Source organism: Hyposmocoma kahamanoa, unplaced genomic scaffold (assembly GCF_003589595.1).
Source record: "Hyposmocoma kahamanoa isolate Upper Pololo Valley unplaced genomic scaffold, ASM358959v1 78, whole genome shotgun sequence".
Classification (NCBI taxonomy): Eukaryota; Metazoa; Arthropoda; class Insecta; order Lepidoptera; family Cosmopterigidae; genus Hyposmocoma; species Hyposmocoma kahamanoa.
Window position 1 is genome coordinate 6,539,091 of NW_020653945.1, and position 19,949 is coordinate 6,559,039.

General features: G+C 37.1%; 1 protein-coding gene across 1 annotated transcript in view; it reads right to left on the minus strand.

Annotated features, from left to right (window-relative positions):
* Positions 1 to 217: 217 nt before the first annotated feature.
* LOC113232961 (voltage-dependent calcium channel type A subunit alpha-1) overlaps positions 218 to 19,949 on the minus strand; it is a 329,573-nt gene continuing 309,841 nt past the window's right edge. The window contains exons 24-39 of the mRNA XM_026467881.1: positions 19,435 to 19,636; positions 18,628 to 18,792; positions 16,591 to 16,701; positions 14,055 to 14,138; positions 12,653 to 12,835; positions 11,281 to 11,372; positions 10,455 to 10,608; positions 10,194 to 10,321; positions 9,901 to 10,103; positions 9,602 to 9,813; positions 5,600 to 5,718; positions 5,105 to 5,259; positions 3,665 to 3,745; positions 2,708 to 2,916; positions 2,153 to 2,262; positions 218 to 1,951 (exon numbers count right to left, since the gene is read on the minus strand). Of these exons, the coding sequence (XP_026323666.1) occupies positions 1,759 to 1,951; positions 2,153 to 2,262; positions 2,708 to 2,916; positions 3,665 to 3,745; positions 5,105 to 5,259; positions 5,600 to 5,718; positions 9,602 to 9,813; positions 9,901 to 10,103; positions 10,194 to 10,321; positions 10,455 to 10,608; positions 11,281 to 11,372; positions 12,653 to 12,835; positions 14,055 to 14,138; positions 16,591 to 16,701; positions 18,628 to 18,792; positions 19,435 to 19,636 (2,401 nt within the window). The 3' untranslated portion in view covers positions 218 to 1,758. The remainder of the gene's footprint in view (positions 1,952 to 2,152; positions 2,263 to 2,707; positions 2,917 to 3,664; positions 3,746 to 5,104; positions 5,260 to 5,599; positions 5,719 to 9,601; positions 9,814 to 9,900; positions 10,104 to 10,193; positions 10,322 to 10,454; positions 10,609 to 11,280; positions 11,373 to 12,652; positions 12,836 to 14,054; positions 14,139 to 16,590; positions 16,702 to 18,627; positions 18,793 to 19,434; positions 19,637 to 19,949) is intronic.

Sequence of the window (19,949 nt, forward strand, 5' to 3'; positions counted from 1 at the left end):
CAGGTTCTCCTTGAACGCAAGATAATCTCACTATGGTTTATGTGAAATTAATAACAAGAAATCCTTAGTACAATAATCGATCAGAATCACTTACTAACAGTGACTACGAATGAAAATGAACGTACCGAATGAAGGACGACAGACGAATTTACATTTGTAAATGTATGATTAAATTACATTCACAACAAAATTGGTTCACCAGTATCAATTATCTATGGGCTGAACACATTTGAACTGATTTTGAATTAGTTCATTTGATATATTATTAAAACGAAGTCATCCAATTTTGCTCTTGAATGTATAGTTAAAACATTTTGTGCCTGGTAGTTTTACTATCAAAGACATTATTAAAAATTCTCTGCATTTAAACCACCCATTATTTTAGAGTAATAAAATGACCACAGACGCATTTTCTTCTAAAACTGGAAGTAAATTTGTACGTGTAGTAAATAATGCTTGTTACTGCGATGATTAATTAATGATGATCTTGGTATCACTTGTACATTTTTTTCTTAAATATCTAGTAATGCATGAAATATGTATGTATATGAGAAGTATTAGCAGTAAAGCAATGGGTGGTTGCGTAAAGAGATTATCGTGAATTTCAATTTTATTATGAGTAAGAAAAAAAGACCATGAAACACTACCAACTTCATTTTGTACAGTGGGCTCGGACTCGTTGCAATTTTTATCACAAAATCCCGTACAGTCTACTTACGATGTCACCCGGAACACGCAGTTCCGGATATAGTTAATGCAGCACGGACTTGCAACAAACCCGTGACCCTCTGCAAAGGTCTTATTAGTAAACCAGGCGACAACATTTTTTTTAAACAATATCAGTACACGATTTAACAATTTAGGTAATAATTTAATGCAGAAATATATTTTCAAAGTTTACATACGATTCATATTTATTAGTTTTAATTGTATTAAATTTAAATAACGTAGGTATAAAGCACTTGGGGGAAGGACAGCAAATTCAATAAAAAAATGTTTAATTATTTATAATATTAACTAAGTAAAAATTATTTGCTATGTAAATATTTTATACAATACTAGTATTAATTTGTCTGACGATGAATTGCTAGTGTTTCTCCCAACGACGTCTAACTTGAACGTGAAACGGCGGCGAGCGCGGCCCGGCCGCCGGCGCCGGCGCCGCCGCGGCTGCGGTTCACGGGGAGGGTCACACAACACGTACATACTACAGTCACAAGACGCATTGCGGCTCCGAGCCGGCCAACTACACTACGCCGGCCCGGACGCTCGGGGCCGCGGCCCGCGCCGTTTCAGGAGGCGATATAAATAACGTACTTTATGTAGTGCAAATTTAATATAGAAAGTTTACTTTTACAATACAGACTAATAATTTCATTTATGTAAAAATCCTAGCGCAAACGAGTTGTCTGGCACTGTTTCATACTTCGATTACCTTAACCGTTATATAAATCAAAGAGTAAAATTTTAGCGAATTAAAAATTAAATTTTCCAAAACTTTGTAAATACTAGAATTTGGACATAGCTCGCGGAGGCTACCGGCGAGGGCGGCGGCGGCCGGGGCGCGCCGCCTCCGGGAGGGACGTCCAAAATCCTGAGCAACGAGAGTCGTCTATGTACACACGTTCGCCGATATAAAACGAGACCGTTCGGGCGCAGGCGCGAGTCGCGACGCGCTCAGAAGGTGTGCGCGTGGGCGGCGCGGCCGGGGCCGGCGGGCGCGCGCACGTCCCGCTGGGAGCGCGCGCGGCGGCGCCGCTAGCACCAGTCGTCCTCGTCCGAGTCCGAGTGGCGCGCGCGCGGCTTGTAGCCGTTGGCCAGCCGCGGCGCGGGCAGCGGCGACGGCAGCGCGCGCGCCCCGCCGCCGCGGCCCAGCGCCAGCGCCGCCTCGTAGCTCAGCGGCGCCTCGTACCGCCCGCCGCCTCGCTCCGACTCGTAGCCTCTGCCGCGTCTGCACCGCGAATCGTAAACACACGCGATTAGTTCGGCCGCCCCGGAGCTAACTTTAAACAATTTTCCTTTTAATGTAAAAGAAAGCTAATAGTATTAGTTAGGGTGCCAATCAACGAATATATTGATGTCATTAAAATTACGACTCATATACTTGTGTATATTTATCTATAACATTTTTGAAATCCGGAATATTTATTACCTTTCTCTAGATCTATAGTCTCGGTGTATCAGTCTTTCAACTTCTCGGCCGTACTCGTACTCGTCGTGAAGAGGTTCTACGGGCTCTCGCACCGTATGCCTTAACGACAACTGTAAAACGTAACGAAGGCTCCCATTAGATTTTCGATTAATATTATTTTTGTTGAGCTAGAAGCTACTGTCAAATAAGTAACGCTCGACCAAAATGCGTCTTCGGTCTGGTTTCGGACGAATGTCGGACGGAGAACGAGAGGAGACCATCTGAAGCAGCATTAAATCGCAATGAGTGAAGGAAGGGAAGGGAAGGGATGCCTTTGCCCTGCAATGGGATAGTAACGGCTAAAAAAGACATGAAATTATTTCTTAATACACATTATTTGAAGTACAACATTAGGGCTAGCACGACAGTGCGCGAGATGTGTGAGAGCGACATAAAGCGCGAGATCTCTATGCGAGAATAGCAGTATCCCGCGCTTTACGTCGCCATCGCGCAAGTCGCGCCCTGTCGTGCTAGCCCTACAGATGGCGAAATTTCACGAACAGTGTTAAGACTCACATGCGAGGGACTGTGGCTGATCCTGGTGAAGGGTGGCTGCTGTTTAACTTGTAACGTGGACGGCTTGGTGGGCGTGGGCGGCAGCTGGCGGCCGCGGCCGCGCCGCGCGCCTTCCCGCTCCCACGATCGTTCGCGCCACTCCCGCCACTCGCGCTCCCGATCCCACTCGCGCGATCGCTCTCGTTCACCACCACCTATCGGGGCCCAAACTGCTCTTTGAATAATTTGGACGCTCTACTCTCCCACCAGATGCGACTACACTGCACAACGAGTAGGGTTCGGAAATAAAGTGGATTCAAAAGCAAGAAAATTAACGGGGATAATCGTAATCAAACCATATTTGTACGGGTTAATGAACAGATGTGCAAACAATTTTCTTATACCTATGTCCGTCATACTTTATTTTCACGCTTCTCTTTCATTCGTCTACATGCGTGCAAAGCCGGAACATCATATATAATTGATATCTAATGCTTTAGACATCGCATCGACGAGAGCAAAGGGTCTAAGTCAATTTTGCGTAAAGGCTAAATTGTCTTTATTTTTCATTCAGACCCTTTGCTTTACAAAATATAGGTATTATGTGTGCTACATAATCAATACGCCAATTTGCGTCATTCGTGTTGTATCCTAAAAGTTGTAATGAAGTTATACAATTTATAAGGTCACATCTTTTGACTTAGTTGTTTAGTGTTATTTACATAGGGCTCGTCATATATAAGTAAGTTTGGTTATTAGTTTGTTGTGTGTAGAGTTTGCTTTGGAGAAACAGTCACTACAACCTTTTCGTGATAAAATCGTAATGCTGATTCAACATTGACGCTGAAACGCGAGAAAATTGCTGCGACGACGACGTATCGATGTTTACATGTCGTGTGTCGCAGTTGGTACTCTTATACCTAACGGATCTCTGAGTGTGAGTCCCGTATGTGTGGCGACTAGGCGAGCGAGTCTCACCGTAGGTGTGGTGTGGCGGGCTGGGCGACCGCGAGGGCTGGCTCAGGCTGGTCGTAGGGTGCGGCGCCCTCCACTCCTTCCCTGCTGTCAGGAATACCTTCATGTACCTTCCACCACTTTACCCCTAACCCCGCTTCTATACCGTTATTTCCTTGCTCACAAAGGTGACTCTAAAAGTTTTGGGTTTCTGTCAGGTGGTTTCTTATATGTATAGGTTGGTTGGACACGGATTTGGAGGGGGTAAATTAGTAGTTTAGTTTTGTGTCCAATGACTACATTTTGCAAGATATCTAGTGAATTCCGATACAATAATGACTATGGCTAATCCATTATATGGCCAATAAACAAGATTTTTCTGTTAACTACAGCCATCTACTGGCAAAGTAAAATACAAAGTTGTTAAGCTTTTGCATGCTGCATGATTTAGAGTGAGATCGTTCGAAGTGCATGCGCTCTAGGCACCTTTAGTTTCTGGAGGAGCCTATGAAAAAAAGCGAACTGTTTGTGTGCAAACAAGAAGAGAAACGACGACGTTACATCTGAGCGCCGAGTCGAGCATGCAGCAGGCAAATTAATTCGTTTTATTTCTTGCTGATCCCTGCGATGTTCAGAATATATTTACACAAAGGCCAATAAGAATCATGTCGGTCACATTTCTGGTTCGTGGCTGTTTGAATGCCGATTGTCGATGTACTTACATCTAAAATGTTAAACAATTTGGCCTGATGGTGTTAAACAATTTTAACAATTCGTGAGCGTATGGATGAGCACTTTTTATTTAAATTATAACTAATTTCAGCTACTTACTGATGTTGAGATTACAAATCTAGCTTTGTGAAAGTGATAAGTATAGCTAGGATTTACAATCTATATTTTCTAAATTCATGGACCTAATAATTTGTAGCGCAGCTGCGTTCGCTCACTCAATGTCTTACAACTACAACTACAAAACATGAATATCTACAACTACGTTTAAGCTAGACGTCCCATCTTCTCACAAAACTTTCAGAGTACCTTCATGAGAAGAAAAATGTTTGCAAAACTGTTTGGAATCGATTGTTTGAAGCTAAATAAAACGGAGTAGGTATATTACGTAAATGTTCCATATGAATAAATATACTACAGGAAGAAAATAATATATAATAATAATAATAATCAATTAATAATAACTTTAAAGGCGTTTAGCTCTTGAAAGCTAAGAAAATTAAATGTGATAGTAATATTTCAAAGTTTTGTAACTCAAAAATAAATTATGTTGATTTGCAGTAGCGTTACAGAGGCATATGGTGCAAACCCGCCGATATTATTAAAAATCGTTGACACAAATAGAAGAATATCGGTAGATTTTCATGTTACAAAGTGTTTGAACTCGATTATATTCTCGGAATGACTGAGTTAACTTAGCAATACTACAATGTTTGAGTGAAAAAAGAGCCCTACCATGCGGGTGGTAGTGGTGCGGCGCACGATGCGTTCGCCCGTGTCTCTGATGTTCGTGTTTCACAATCTCGACGACGTTGCTGACGGTGTCGGAGAAGCCGATGTCGTGGTGGTAACCTCCGTAGTGCCCTCTCCTTCTTGGGCTCGGCGTCCGTCTATAAATCACGCGACTAAAGTCACAAACTTTGCACAAAATCTGCAACTTCAAAATCATGCCACGAACCATGCAACGATTCACGAAAGGGCCACAACAACTGTGTTAGATAGATGTAAGGCTGTTGTTAGGTTTAGTAACCATTTCATAAAAAAAAAAATCGATTAGTAAGGCTTTCGCGTGCATGGTAAACATACCAGTTGTCACTATGATAACTTTGAGATCAATCTCTTCTTCGATGGCACTACAAAAACAAAATAAAAAGGAAATAACAGAAACTAAATATAACGAAAAATAAATTAATCTAATGTATAAATCTAATTATTTCGCGAAATTGGTACCTTAAACTAGAAGATCTCCCATGGTGACCATTTTGATAGGCATGTGGGGCTTGCAATCGGCCTTCGTCTATCGATTCCATTGAGGCATGATGTGATCCAACATCTTGTAGCTCCAACACCTAAAATACATTTCCGATAAATATTTAATACACTTCCGAAATAAGAAGAATAATAAAATCTAGTTAGTTCCGATTAAACTTACTGTCCCATATTTACAAAATTGATATAGACTATATAGAAATAGTGCATGCACAATTAGTGCCATATCTAATATGCAACACATGCAACATACCGTGCTCGTGCATTATCGTTATCGATGCATTATATACTTACCTATTAAAGTGTCAAAGCTAGCTACTCATTAAAACAAATAATATCTTGCGGTTTATTACATGCATTCAGTATATATAGGAATTTGTATTATAATTGTTTCTAGTGTCATGTTGGATATTATGACTGTTATGTGGTATGTTTTATGTATTGATTGTGACGGTGCTATGTCTAAAGTCAAAGGTCTAACCATGGAATACCCATCCCTAATGCTAAATATATAAAATCCATCCACTATTTAAAGAAATTACATAAATTCTCTTGGACAAACAAATTCTACAATTTAATAAGAAACAATCCTAAGTTAATGAAAATGTTTACCTAAATTTCAACAACCATCTGTAAACTTCAAAACGTACCATTATTATTTCAGGTACACCACAATCTTTGTCTTGTTAGTTATATAAATACTTCAATGGGTCTAAGCCCCTAAATTTTGATTACCAATAATAATGCCTACACCTAATTTATAAGAGCTATATTCTAAACATCAAAAGACAAACATAACATCGGCCTATCGTTTATATTAAACACTGAATCACCGATCTCTAAGTTTTCAACATAAAATTACAACATCAAACTATCTATTATACGAAATGCATCGATGTATGGATTGGGTACTGTCGGTTACAGGTAAGGTACAGACAATACAGGGTCATCTCAAGACTTAACAAATAGCGCTGGTTAACCTTTAATTGGTAGCTTAATTTTGTTATCTACGAAATTTGCACTGTGGGGACATCGATGGCACTTGACAATAGCTATCATGAGCGGCTGGTCGGGCTTAACAACAATAATGATCGGGTTAACCTGTTCACCGTTTTGTAAGTGTAATCACCTTTTTGTTGTTCCTGTAACAAAAGAAGGTATATATTATTTTTTGTTTGTAATTTTTGAGTTTATTGAACATCACAAAGAGCACTATGATATTGAGTTATTTTTGTGAAATTACTTCACTAGTTTGTTGTAATTACAAAGATCGAACATTTAGAAAACATTCCTTCGATTCGGCTGGATTTGAACCAACGTCTTCCAGCAAACCGTGCCAGATACTATGCCATCTAAGCCAAGGAGCGGACCTAACGATTTTTTTCTATAATGCTTTTTGCAGATCTTTACAGATCATCTGTGAGAAATCTATATTTTTTGTTTTCCAAAAATTTTACTTTCATATAGGGTTGTAAACGAAACCCGCCCTTCATTGATTTGAGTAAACTTCCCCTTACTAATTAATTGTTTTATTTTACCCTACTTTATGATACCAAGAGACAGAACAAGAAAGTCGTGCGCCTGCACGACGGAGCTAGCACGACATGACGCGCGAAAGTGACTTAAAGCGCGAGATACTGTCGTAGTCGCATAGGGTATCTCGCGTTGTATGTCGCTCTCGCGCAATTCGCTCCTGTCATGCTAGCCCTACTGGTGGTAAGCGACACCAAAGCAGTTGCAGTGCTGGTTAGAGCTTGGAGAAAATGCTCTCTCTGATTCTATTCGACCTATTATCACTCTGATATTTAAGTAGAGATATAAAAAGAGAGTAAGTAGCTACTTACTTGAGTGATTTTCTGGTACTTCGTCGGGCCAGATTGGCTAGCGTGTGAGGATCTTCTGGGTGAGTATGGCCATCGGCGGGGGCCGCGGCCGGCTCGTGGCTCAGCGAGCCGGCGCGCGAGCCCGTATTCATGCCCGCAGCCACGTCCAGCAGGCAGTGAAAGAAGGACGCCTTCTGCACCATGCATCCACCCACATGACGCAACCCAAACGCACACTTGCGCATGCTCATGTCACACAACGTCCAGGCACTGGACGCAATCACTAACGGCTAAAGCCTACATGAGTTTGCGCAAACATCCCATACATCATGTCATCACGTCCATGCTGGAGTTCTTTCATGTTCAGTGTGTTTTAGTACAGTATAAGAATTCCAATCAATGGACAAATTTGTATGCAGAGTAATGTATGTTTTTTGACGTGTGAGTGAAAATGATTGCGGCTACGAAAATCTGAGAAAACAACTATCACACGTTAGTTGTAAAATGTTTAAGATTGTTCAGTTCGTCGAATACATGTTGGTAGAACGGTATTGTTTATGTATGAGGGCTGTAAATTACAAAGCATCGTCTTATATTTTATAAAATAAGTGCTATATAAAAACCATGTGCAATTTCAGTGAAGCCAGAGGCAGATTGTAAGATAGCGTATTGTTGGTAAATCACTCTTAATAATTGTATTCACATTTGTGAAAGGTTGTTCTCCAGCATGCGCAGACTTGATTGAATGATTTTTTTTTATTTTACATCCTGATGCTCTAAATACGAAATTACAATATAAGGCAAACATGAGCGTAGCGAGAAAGCATAGTAGGTATTGAGATTGTTTTATGAATTATCTTATCAGGCTTCTAAATGGTATATAAATTGAGCCAAAATGTAATTGTTATAACAAAAAAAAATTACAGTCAGGAAAGCTACCAAAGAATAAAATTTAAGATTCATGTTTGATAGAAACACCATGCATAATTTCTTGATTGGAACAATTGTAGGTACAACACAAAGGAAAACGAATGCACAGTTGTTACTTATGTTCTAAAAGTACTAGGAGCGAGCGAAATGGGAAATAGGGACGACACAAATGGGGAGACAAACAATCTACAACAAGGTCACTAGGCTACGAGACAGTTCCACACAACTCTTGTACACAAACATACTTGGCTACAAAGAATATTTTGCAACTATAGGACAGGTCACTAGTTGTGGTTTACGAAGCCCTGACGATCACTTGACAGGCAAACATGTGCCAGACGCACACATTTGCCCGATCTAATACTTCAAGTGCGTCATTCAATCTAAATCTATTCTTTTTTTTTAAATAAATGACTGAGCTACTATTGTTTTATGTGATCAATTTAAGGACATTTCTTTAAATTGACCATCGTGTCCTTCTTTTAATCATCGAAAAAGTCATCTTTCATTCTTGCGTTATATTATAAGAATAAATTGATTACTCAAAAATGATGCGATAAGAAATTCACGATAAAACAAAAAGTATCTAGAACAGTGCAAGAAAAAAGTAGTCAAAGTTTCGTTCCGTAAAATATTTAATACTACCGGCTGATTGGCCGTAGGGCTATTCTCGCTGAATGCCTGAAAAGTAAACCACCAATGTAGTCGACTCTTTAGAGTCGATTTCAACTAAGGTGACTCTGTATTGTTGTATATTCCCATCCCTCAAAAACTTAATGAGGTAGCCAATCAGTGATTTTATTTTATTACCATTTGGTAACGACACAATGTCGATAGAATCCAAAGATTTTTGTTTCGTCGAAAGTTCACAACAATACATCCACAGGTAGACAACACAACCAATTCTAGTCTAGCTAGTAGTTAATGTTTCAAATTGTAGATAATCTAATGTGGGGAATTATAGGGGCCATCAACAAACACTACTTGTAAACGTGTATTTACCTAACCACTTAATGTTTACATTTGGCTCAAAGTTACAGGTACTGTACATTTACAAAGATACATTAAGGAAATTAGCCACACGATTCACTCTGGCTTCATATAGATCTACGCAACCTACGATATTTATAATTTTGAATTTGAATTGTAAGTTACCTTGAACACAAAGAAGAAAAATCACTTCATGTGCGAATAGCACCAATTAACGTACCTGAACGCCCTGTGGTTCAGTCTGGCCAAACCTAGTCGATCTCCAACTCTCCAAGATGAGGAGGCCCGCGTAGATCTTTCCCACTGTCAATTTCCCTGCATTGAGTACGTCGGTACGAGGTACTAGCAAGTCTAACATCTTCTTTGCTTGTAATGGCCATATGTGAGTTATCGTTTCTCTTAATTCCTCATCTGCTTGGTCCATTTCCTCGGCTGGAATACAAATTTCGTAATATAAATACATATGACACTCATTGCTGTAATGGGAAATTGACAGTCCATACCTAAATTCATGATTACCTGATCTCATCTTGATGTTGAGGTTTTCCCGAATTAAGGCAAACAACGTTGTGGTAAAATTTACTTTACCCTCTTCATCTAACGGCATATTCATTCTAATGAGCTTCTTATATGCTAATCTGTTTGGACACTTGTTGCCAAACCCCAAAGGTGGATCCATGTTCTTTAACATGTCATACATTTCTGTATAATGGATTTTCCCCCTGAAATTATTTCAAACAAATAATAAGGTTCGAACACAACAACGTTTTTAATATATTTTAAATACGTAATGTACAAGAAAAAGAACTCACGTGGCGTTTGGGTCATATTCAGCCCATATCCTAACAAATTCATCAAGATGATGAGCGCCGAGGATGGATGAGTCCCTCGTCAAGTAATCGAAATTATCCATTATGACGGCAACGAATAAATTCAACATCTGGAAACAATAATTAAATTACCTGACTAAAATGCGTGAAATAGTAGGTACTGGTACAGTAGCTTGGTGGACATATAATAATGGTTATATTTTATAATATACGAATAAAATAAAACAAACAAATGCTACTTACAAGAAACGAACAGAAGAATATAAAAGAGACAAAGTACGCGTAGGCAAGTGTGCTGCCACACTCCTCATTGGCCGGCTTGTTGGCAGCCTTGTCACACTTGGCAGGTTTGAGGCATGCCAGCATGATGTTTGGCCACGATTCTCCCGTCGCGCATCTGCACACAATGTGTCTCACAGAACACTGTTCTCATATCCAAAACATGGTAATGAAAAGATCAAAATGATAAAAACTGTAAAAGTCCTGTGGAGTATCTAGAAACATCATTTGTTAAGTACATACGAAAAAATAAGTATTAGTATTGAATTAAGAGATTTCAAAAATAATAAGTTTGTGCTTAAAACGAATTTGATGTTTGTTTCCTACATGAAACATTTAATGTTGTAATAGTACACCTGGATGCATGAAAGATTACAATGGAGGATAAATAGACACCGAGAAAGATCAAGGCCTTTTACAGGAACACCAAATGAAATCTAAAGAATCAAACTTCGTACAAACTTCACGATACACAACTCATTTAATACTTTTCCATTACATTTTCTAAGTGGACTCAGTGAACTTGTAGCATGCGTTAGACATACATGCATATAAACACACATATACGTACTAAACTATTTTTTGAAAAATCCCCACATTATCACCATTTTAAAGCTTGCTTGGCTGCTAAAGTTGTTTTACCAATCTAATTGATATATTGCTACATTTGGAGCTAAACTAAATGATTGCATTTGGTAATCCATTTTGATGAAATCATGTAATTTTATGAATATTTTCAGAAAATTTGATTCGGTAATTGAATCCAGTATAATTGCCAAATGTTTCTTACCTGAACAGTAGCATGAGTGCTTGAATGAAGCTTCGAAAATTGTTGTGTCTGTTCATATCTGAGTCTGGTGATAAGTCTATATTGCCAAAAACCTGTGTCCAAGCAGATACAACACAAAAGTCAGCTTTGTGTGCATTACATAGTACGTGTAACCTGAACATCCTAAGCTCCGCCCCGATGATGATGTTACAAACTAAGACTCTACCTAAATGAAGTGTCTAGTACTAGCACTAGGGATACAGTATGAAAATAAAGGTACACAAGTTGAATCTAGATAAGGTACAAACAAAGATGCAATCATAGTCAAGGACAACCAATCAGAGGGCAATAGACATTACTATGGATCGACTAAATCTACGTTAGTTACATTTACTATCATTAAGTTTTTTGATGAAAATTTCCGCATGTCCAATGGTAATGATGATGTTATGCACATGTGACACTTAGCAGCAGAGACAAACTTTGAATCGTCAGTCGTCAGAGTGAGCCAAACAAGATGCAACACCTGACGAGATTTATTGTGCCATGCTCTAATTCCTGCAGTTAGTCCTCGGTCCCTAGACATTGGTGACTATGCTGCATAGCAGACACGTGAAACAGTAAGGGTCCACTACTCTTTTTGTACTCTCACCGAAATAGCAGCAAGAGTGCTCCCACGAAAGATCGGAAGTTGTTATGCCTGTTGATGGCACTGTCTGGATCGTATTGCATGTTTCCGAAAACCTGTCGTTTAGAAATTTGTCAGTGCCCGATATGGTTATATTATATTTACCGCGCAGAAAATTCGTCATTTTAAGATTTTCATTCGGATATTTGATGTTTATTTAAAAAACAATACATTTTCAAGTGTGCAGAACTGGAGAGCGTACGTTTCTACTCATGTAATAAGGGAATGAAACTATGGAATCCAACGGTTCAAAACTGGCTTTTAAATACTAAAGATGGCCAACTTTCACCTAAGGGCTGGAATGGTCAAGCATGTTTCAAAACTACATTTAATTACAGAAACTATTGGATTTTAAAAGTTTACAGTTGGGCAAAAATAGGTACTATAACCCCAAAACTACAGTTAAAAATGCTAGAGCTAAAAATGTAATATTTTTTCTAGTATTTATAATTTGATGTAAATTTCATTACAACGTACTTAAATCTACAGCTATTCGACAAATATTCCTAAAAGTAATCCTATTATCCAAAAAATTAATTTAATCAATATGACAAAACGTTAAAAAAAATCTAAGACAAAGTACCTAAATATGGCAAATCCCTGCAATCCCCAAAAGATACTTGACATAATAACAATTTTATAAAATACATCACATATTTATAAGAAACAGATGACTGTGGGGGTGACAGCAATGAAAGAACAGACCTGCATCCCGATGATGGCGTAGATGAAGAATAGCATCGCGATGAGAAGGCACACATAGGGTAAGGCTTTGAAACTCTGCACGAATGTCCAGAGCAGTATCCGAATAGTGTATCCCTGTCGGAGCAGCTTGATCAGTCGTGCGGCTCGGAACAGGCGAAGGAAACCGACGTTGAATGTATTCTCCTACGAACATTAGATTCGTATGTAAATATCATAACTACGCCACAATAACAATCATGAAATTTTCTATTAATGTAACCAGGCTTGAAGAAAGAAGAATAAAACTTTTGAGTAACTTATCAATATTTCTAATATTCGAACCTGGATACATTGAAATTGAAATAAAATCTAGAAACAAATCCCCAATTTTCTACTAATTCAAAAACATTCTACGTTTTGAAGTCTAATTGGTTGTTGCAATTTTTATAGGTACCAATAGCCAAATTTTTGGATAATTATACTTGGGTATTATACAGAAAGTCCGGAAATAATTAAAAAATTTTTTGAAGATATTTTCTCCAGAATCAGGTAAGAAGTCAATTTAGAATTAGTCATTATAGAACGTATTTTTTTCTGGACGCACTGTATAGTTATAATTATAAAATTTCTCGTAAAGCCAATTGTACTTAACAGACAATGCAGCATAAATCTTGCATTATATATTTTTATGTATCTTATAAGGTAAGATAAATAAAAGCTTTGAAAAATTTAGCGATGCAGAATTTTTTACACAAAATAATGTTTCTAAACAAAGACTAAGTATGTAAATTATGGTATAAAAATAATCATAAATAACAAAAACAAAAATGAAGACGTCACAGAACAAAAAGATTCATTTAATGTTACTTCTAGCCAATATCCAATCAATATCGCCATTTTGTTGGAGATTAACTTTAAATTATAGATAAAACTAGAGCCTACAAAATTTTGAACAGCTTAAATTTTCACTAAAATGTAAATTGTTGAACATGTAATTTTGTTGTAATCTATGCAACCCCAAACCAAATCACCCTGGCATATCACTGAATCTACAAATTTTCTATATCAATATCCTAATAATATTCTAAAATAAACACTAGCACTACAAAAACATTTAACAATTGGTCGTATGTACACATTTTTCTAAACGAATCACCAATCGGTTACAAAAATCTAATTTTCCTAGCAATCAAAATATAGATCACGTTACCTGCTGACAGGATATGTCAGCACAGTTTTCGGCAAGGTCGGTCTGCAATCATGATATATTCTTTACCTTCAGTTTTCATAGCTCACAAAAGAATTGTATCAGCAGCAAAATTAATCAATAATAATTAAGATCATACGATGAAAACATTATACGGTAGATGAAGGTAAGGAAGACAAAGAAGCTGTAGCTGTTTAAGGTAAAAGGTATACTTACGCCAAACTCCATAATGAGGGCGTCAATAATACTTCCAATGACCGTTATGAAATCGAATGTATTCCACGGATCTTTGAAAAAATTCTGTAAACAGAGACAACCATTAATGCACCCGAAAAGAGTGAGAGAACTTATATTCGTATTTTAAATATTATACTGTCCCATGAAAGGAGTCAAAGTATACGATTGCTACGCATTAGAAATGAAACTATTTTTTCAGATCTAAATCGCGTAAATTTATTTTTTTAAACAAACTAACGTTTCAATTAATCAGTCGTCGATCACGGGACCTTTAAAGGGACTGAAACGTTGGTTTGTTTGCAAAACAAATATACACCATTTCAATCCGAAAAAAAAATCATTTAGATCAAAGTATAATCCAAATAAAATAGAACAGAAGGCAAGGGTAAGTAACCTGTTAGAGAGAATTTAGGTAGGAGTAACTTAAGTTATCTTCTCCATACTCTCACTCCTTCACAAAAGAACAAAAGTAAAGGGTTCAGGTAAATTTAAGGGAAAAAAATCAATAGAAGGCAATAGAACAAATGTACACTTTCCACGTCAAAGACTGTTCAAAATGAATGGGAAATATAGGGATAGGGAGAAAGGAAATCTCTCTTCTTTATTTAATAATATAAAAAAATATAATTAATTTGCTTATGAATCTATAAAATCGAATCAAGTGATGGAATGTATTGAGAACCTACGACTTATTAAAATTAAGCGGCATCTCGTAAACTCTATAAAGTATATGTATGGCTAGATTTACTTAAATATTCAAGTCAATGTTGAATATTAGATGCTAAATCTAAATTGATAAAAAAACTTATAAAGTGTGTTATATAAATAGATGCAAAGCTACAAATCGTTCCTTACAAATGTTAGTTGTGTTTCTTTCCTATAGTAACTTAATATTGAAAACGGTGACTTTTTATTATATAAAGAGCATAAGTATTTAGTTGTAATATATAATTACAAATAATTTAGTTAACAACAGATTTTGGTAAAACCTTCTTAAATTTTAGATTGTTTTTAGACATCAAACTTCACTGTGACTTATATAAAAACTGAGTTCTTATCAACTTTTGTAAATATTTGCTCTAAAATAATTAATAATTACAACACAATGATTCATAATTCGAGTTGCCTTGAAGTATTTACTTCAGCCTTAATAAACTCTGTTTTGGGTAATTTTCTGTTACTTGTTTTTTTTTACCTAATTTCGGTGGTATTTTTTGATTATTTCACTATTCTAGAATATTATCAAGAAGTATTTCTTAATATTCGAGTGTAGTAACTTGAAATAATACTTAATATTGCACGGTAATGTACTCGAATACTTGAATAATAAAAATTACCACCAAAATTAGGGTAGGGTAAATAACCTGATAATTGCCCTTTTATAAGACTCAAATTCAACTTTCAAAATATACGTATAATCCAATTGCCATTATATATCATCTTGTCTCTAAATAAATACTTTGTAGGCTAACAAAATGTGTATCATACTTACCGTGCATCCGAAGGCAACCAACTTCAATACGGTCTCGAGAAGGAAGAAGAACGTAAAGACGAAGTTCATGAATGTTAGCATGTCCACGAGTAGTGGTGGAGCCTCGTGAAACTACCACAAAACCAATACCAATCTTTTTAACTTTGCCAAATATAAATTATCAATGTTCGAAGTAAAATGCGAGAACATCTTGATCAAAGTGACAAGTGGAACGCATTAAAAGATTTCTAAAATGCTTGAATAAAAAGAAAGTTGTAAATAATTTCTGTCCTCGCATGTAACTTCAACGTATGTAAAAAATAATTAACTAATTACTACTATTAATATTTAAAAAATTCATCATTAATCGAAATGTAACAGCGAGTATAATGATTTGTGTTGTGTTTGAGTGTAATTTTTGTTTCCGACAATTAAAATATCTTGTTGCGCCAATATTCGACGTATATGAAAATGTGTAAGTATATTGCGACGGTTAGTGCATGTGCTAGCATGCTTTCTGCAATACAAACATGCACATAAATAGTTGGACATACAAACAATCACAGTTGCTCCAGGCCTCACACAGAATCGTCATTTTTAAATAAGTAAATGGCTTAACAAAAATACGTTACCTTACAACAGTCGAACTCCCGCAAGTATGCCGACGTCTTGAAGAGTGCCTTACCTTGATCACACAATCCAATTGGCGACAAAACTCTGAAGTCATTTTTACATTATTGAACAGAATAGAAAGGAACATTTCGTAGCAGCAAGTGCTCAACACGTAAGTGCACATGCAGCAGGAGAAGGTAGCCATGCTTAACACATATTTGCAAATAATTCACATATTGGTACTTCCATCTTTTTCAGAGAGACTATCGGACACTAAGGAAGGAATGGTATTTACTCGGCTGGAAATATTCCCATACAGTCATGTAAATAGACAAAATAGTTTGTTAGTAACAGAAAGAGTACATTTGCAGCGCTAATGTATTTCCTTGCCTTATGTTTCTCTTGTCTATCCAACAGTGTTAGTGTACTTACTTTGACACCGTAAGCGACGATTTTCAACACCGTTTCCACAGAAAACATTCCAGTAAACCCCATATTCGAATACTTGAGGATATCCGCGTAGAGGTCATTTTGATTATAATACTGCCATTTCAAGACGACGTGTCGGGCGTATTGCATAAACCCATGGCAATGAAAATAGATATTCGTTACTTCATATATATCGACATGTGGAAATAAATGTGAAGTCAAATTGAGGTCTGTTTCGGATTATTGTTGTTAAGGTTTATTCATAGTAATTGGTATATTTGATATAGGTACCTACGCAATTGATTGTTGTTTCATGAAAGGATACCTATGTAATAAAAGAAGGATCATTGACGGTGAGGAAATGTGCTGTATATTTAATAGACATGGATGTGGTTAAATATTAACTAAAAATAAACAGGGTCACAATGGATTGAAAACTCACGCAATTGATGCTTTCAGCTCTTGCTGTGCCAAAATTTTGAATAGTGGATAATTTGTAACAAAAAATTTGGAAATTTTGTGATAGATTCGTCCCCGGGTAGCAAACAAAACAAAATTTTGATAGTTTTCTTGTATATGGTAATTTTCCAATAAAAACAAAGCAGCTTGTAGCCACCAAACACGCCTGGCAGTAGGCCATTCCACCAAGCATGCATAGTTCACATTAAAGACAATTGAGAAAATGTCTTAAATAAGATCATGCAACACGAACAACATAAATGGCTCATGCCACGTCCTAACCAATTCCGGAATTTGTGCATTCACAAGCACGGATCCGTATAGACTTTTGGTGTTAATGTGCCATAGAATGTGCAGGAAGGACAGGTATATCGTGCAGTAAACACTGATACATACAAATAAATTAATAGCAAGCAAGGAGTCAGAAAGGAACACTTAACAGAACACAGGATTGAAACAATAATAAAAGTATGTTGGCGGTACACTTGACGGGAAGGCTCAGTCAATCCAATACGGCGCATTCCAATGCAGTGTATACCGACACCGAATACAATGGTATCTCAAACGGTATGTCTGTTTCATGTGTGTGGGTGTGTCATGTTTGGGTCCCTAATCTAGGCAGTATTCATATGCTTAGCAAATGTATTTTGCTTTTTCTCATATAGATTAGTATTTAGGCTGCTTTTTGTAGGAGATATAAAAGGACACAGTTTTGCAATATTTAAACTATTTGAAACTAAGTGGTGCCAGCGATAACATATACTGTAATAGGACGTTTTACGACATTTTTTTCTTTGTTGACGCCAGGCTAGAGAGCTAAATTTATTTTACAAAAAATCTTTTAAATCGCTCTCTCTAGATTGGCATAGTGCATAGAGTGGTTTTTCGCTAAATTTTCATCTGTGCCATGTGAAAGGGTTTTTTCAATTTCTACCTCCAGTGATCATTTTCTACTTTTCACATTTATTGGTGCTTTTGTTATTGTATATTAGTTGTCGTCGTTGTTATTTGATCACTTTTGCCTGTGTTATGTACGAAAATATGGGTACTTTCATTTTTTTAATATAACTTGTCAGCACAATGTTTCGGGTCTTAATCAACTTGGCACATTTGAAGAAACGTTTACAGTATTATTGAGACATCATCACACAGAGGCATTTTTTCGAAATAACAATCTTATATTTTCCGGTTTTTCTTTCAGAATTCGTCCGCTTTGTTGTCAAAAAAAAAATTCAAGTAAAAGAATTGTTCTTTTACATTGGTCCACTCACCTTTAACTTTTTTTTATAATTATCAATATAAATACAATAAGAAAAATCATTCGATACGGTTGTATTCGGACCAGCGCCTTCAGCCTACCGTGCCTGACGCTCTCCCAACTGCACTACGAATTTCTACGAACTTATTGCAGATCTTTGTGTTTGGTTTTTAACTTTTTAAAATTTAACACGCGTGCTCTTAAGGAAAAACATCAGGTCGCACACAGAGTGGCGTATCTCCACTATATGATGATGTACGGAAAAAGTCCTTATGAATAACACTCTACCCAATCTAACACACATAAGCGAGGGAAATAATTACCTTCATCATGAGCAGCAGTGTGTTAAGCACAATGAGGGTCATGATGAAATACTCGAAGGGCGTAGAGACGACTATTCTCCACACTTTGTACTTAAAACTTGTCCTTTTGCTTGGCATATACCTCTCGAGAGGTCGCGCTTCTATCGTGAAGTCTATACATGATTTCTGTGAACAAGAAAATATCATTAGCTTTGTATACCTATGTGCTTTTGCTGAAAACAAAAGGCTTCCAATTTTCCTTCCCTGAGAGCTAAACAAAATGCACTTTAAAAACAGTAAATAAATAAATCGTCAGTTAAAATAATAACGGGTTTTACACAGATACTCTATCTCGTGTGATACAGCCAATCGTCCGCGATTCAGCGTGCGTATAAAGAAGTTGTAAAGAAAAGGGAATGAACGCGCGTGCGCTCATCAGTCCGTTGCAATCTTCCGTTCTTCGTTCTTCCGTTCTTCCGTTGTAATAAAAAAGAACACAAGTAATCGCACGCGAACGAAAGTTAGCTTAAAAAACTTCACATAGGCAATCGCGTGCGACTGCGCGTGCAGCTTTCCCACGCGCAAACCTGTACGTTCCTGATCACGCATGATAGGGTGTCTGTGTAAATAGGGCTATTGCGATCGAATATTTTATAGTTCCGATGGTAGAAAGTAACGACAATAAAAAAAGAATGAAGAATTATTCAGAGACAGGCAATAGGTAGCCTTTTCATCGACTTTAGAATGCAGCTTTATCGCGATGGCTGCTTACCCAGTGAGGCGGTTAAGGCAAATATTACAGAGCTCGAGGTTTTTTAGTTTACGTACCTGATTCTTATCAATTTCACCGTCTTGCAACTCCGCTTCACCCTGCTCTTGAAACGTGATGATAATCAGAGCTACGAATATGTTAACAAAGAAGAACGGAAACACCACAAAGTAAACTATATAAAATATGGACATTTCTATTCGAAAATTTTGTATGGGTCCCCTGTCTTCGTAAGTGGCGGCCATTGAATTTTGTAATACTCTGCAACAAACAGTAACGGTTAGAATGGGATTAAAATATCCATATGTTACAGATACTACCCGTCTGGGTATGTGCTAGCGCAGTACCTATTTCTGATACAAAGGACCAGTGCTTTCTTTTGGGTTTATGGGCCTATTTTTTTTTAAAAAACAAATTTTTGAAGCATAAACAATGTGACCTCTCAAAAACGCGTATATGTGAAATTTGATAAATCTCCTATAAAACTAATATATAGGTACTAAAACTAATTTCGTTCATAGAATCTTCAAACTTCTCTCCTGAAATGTTGCAATTTAGCAGATGTGCCTTTCTC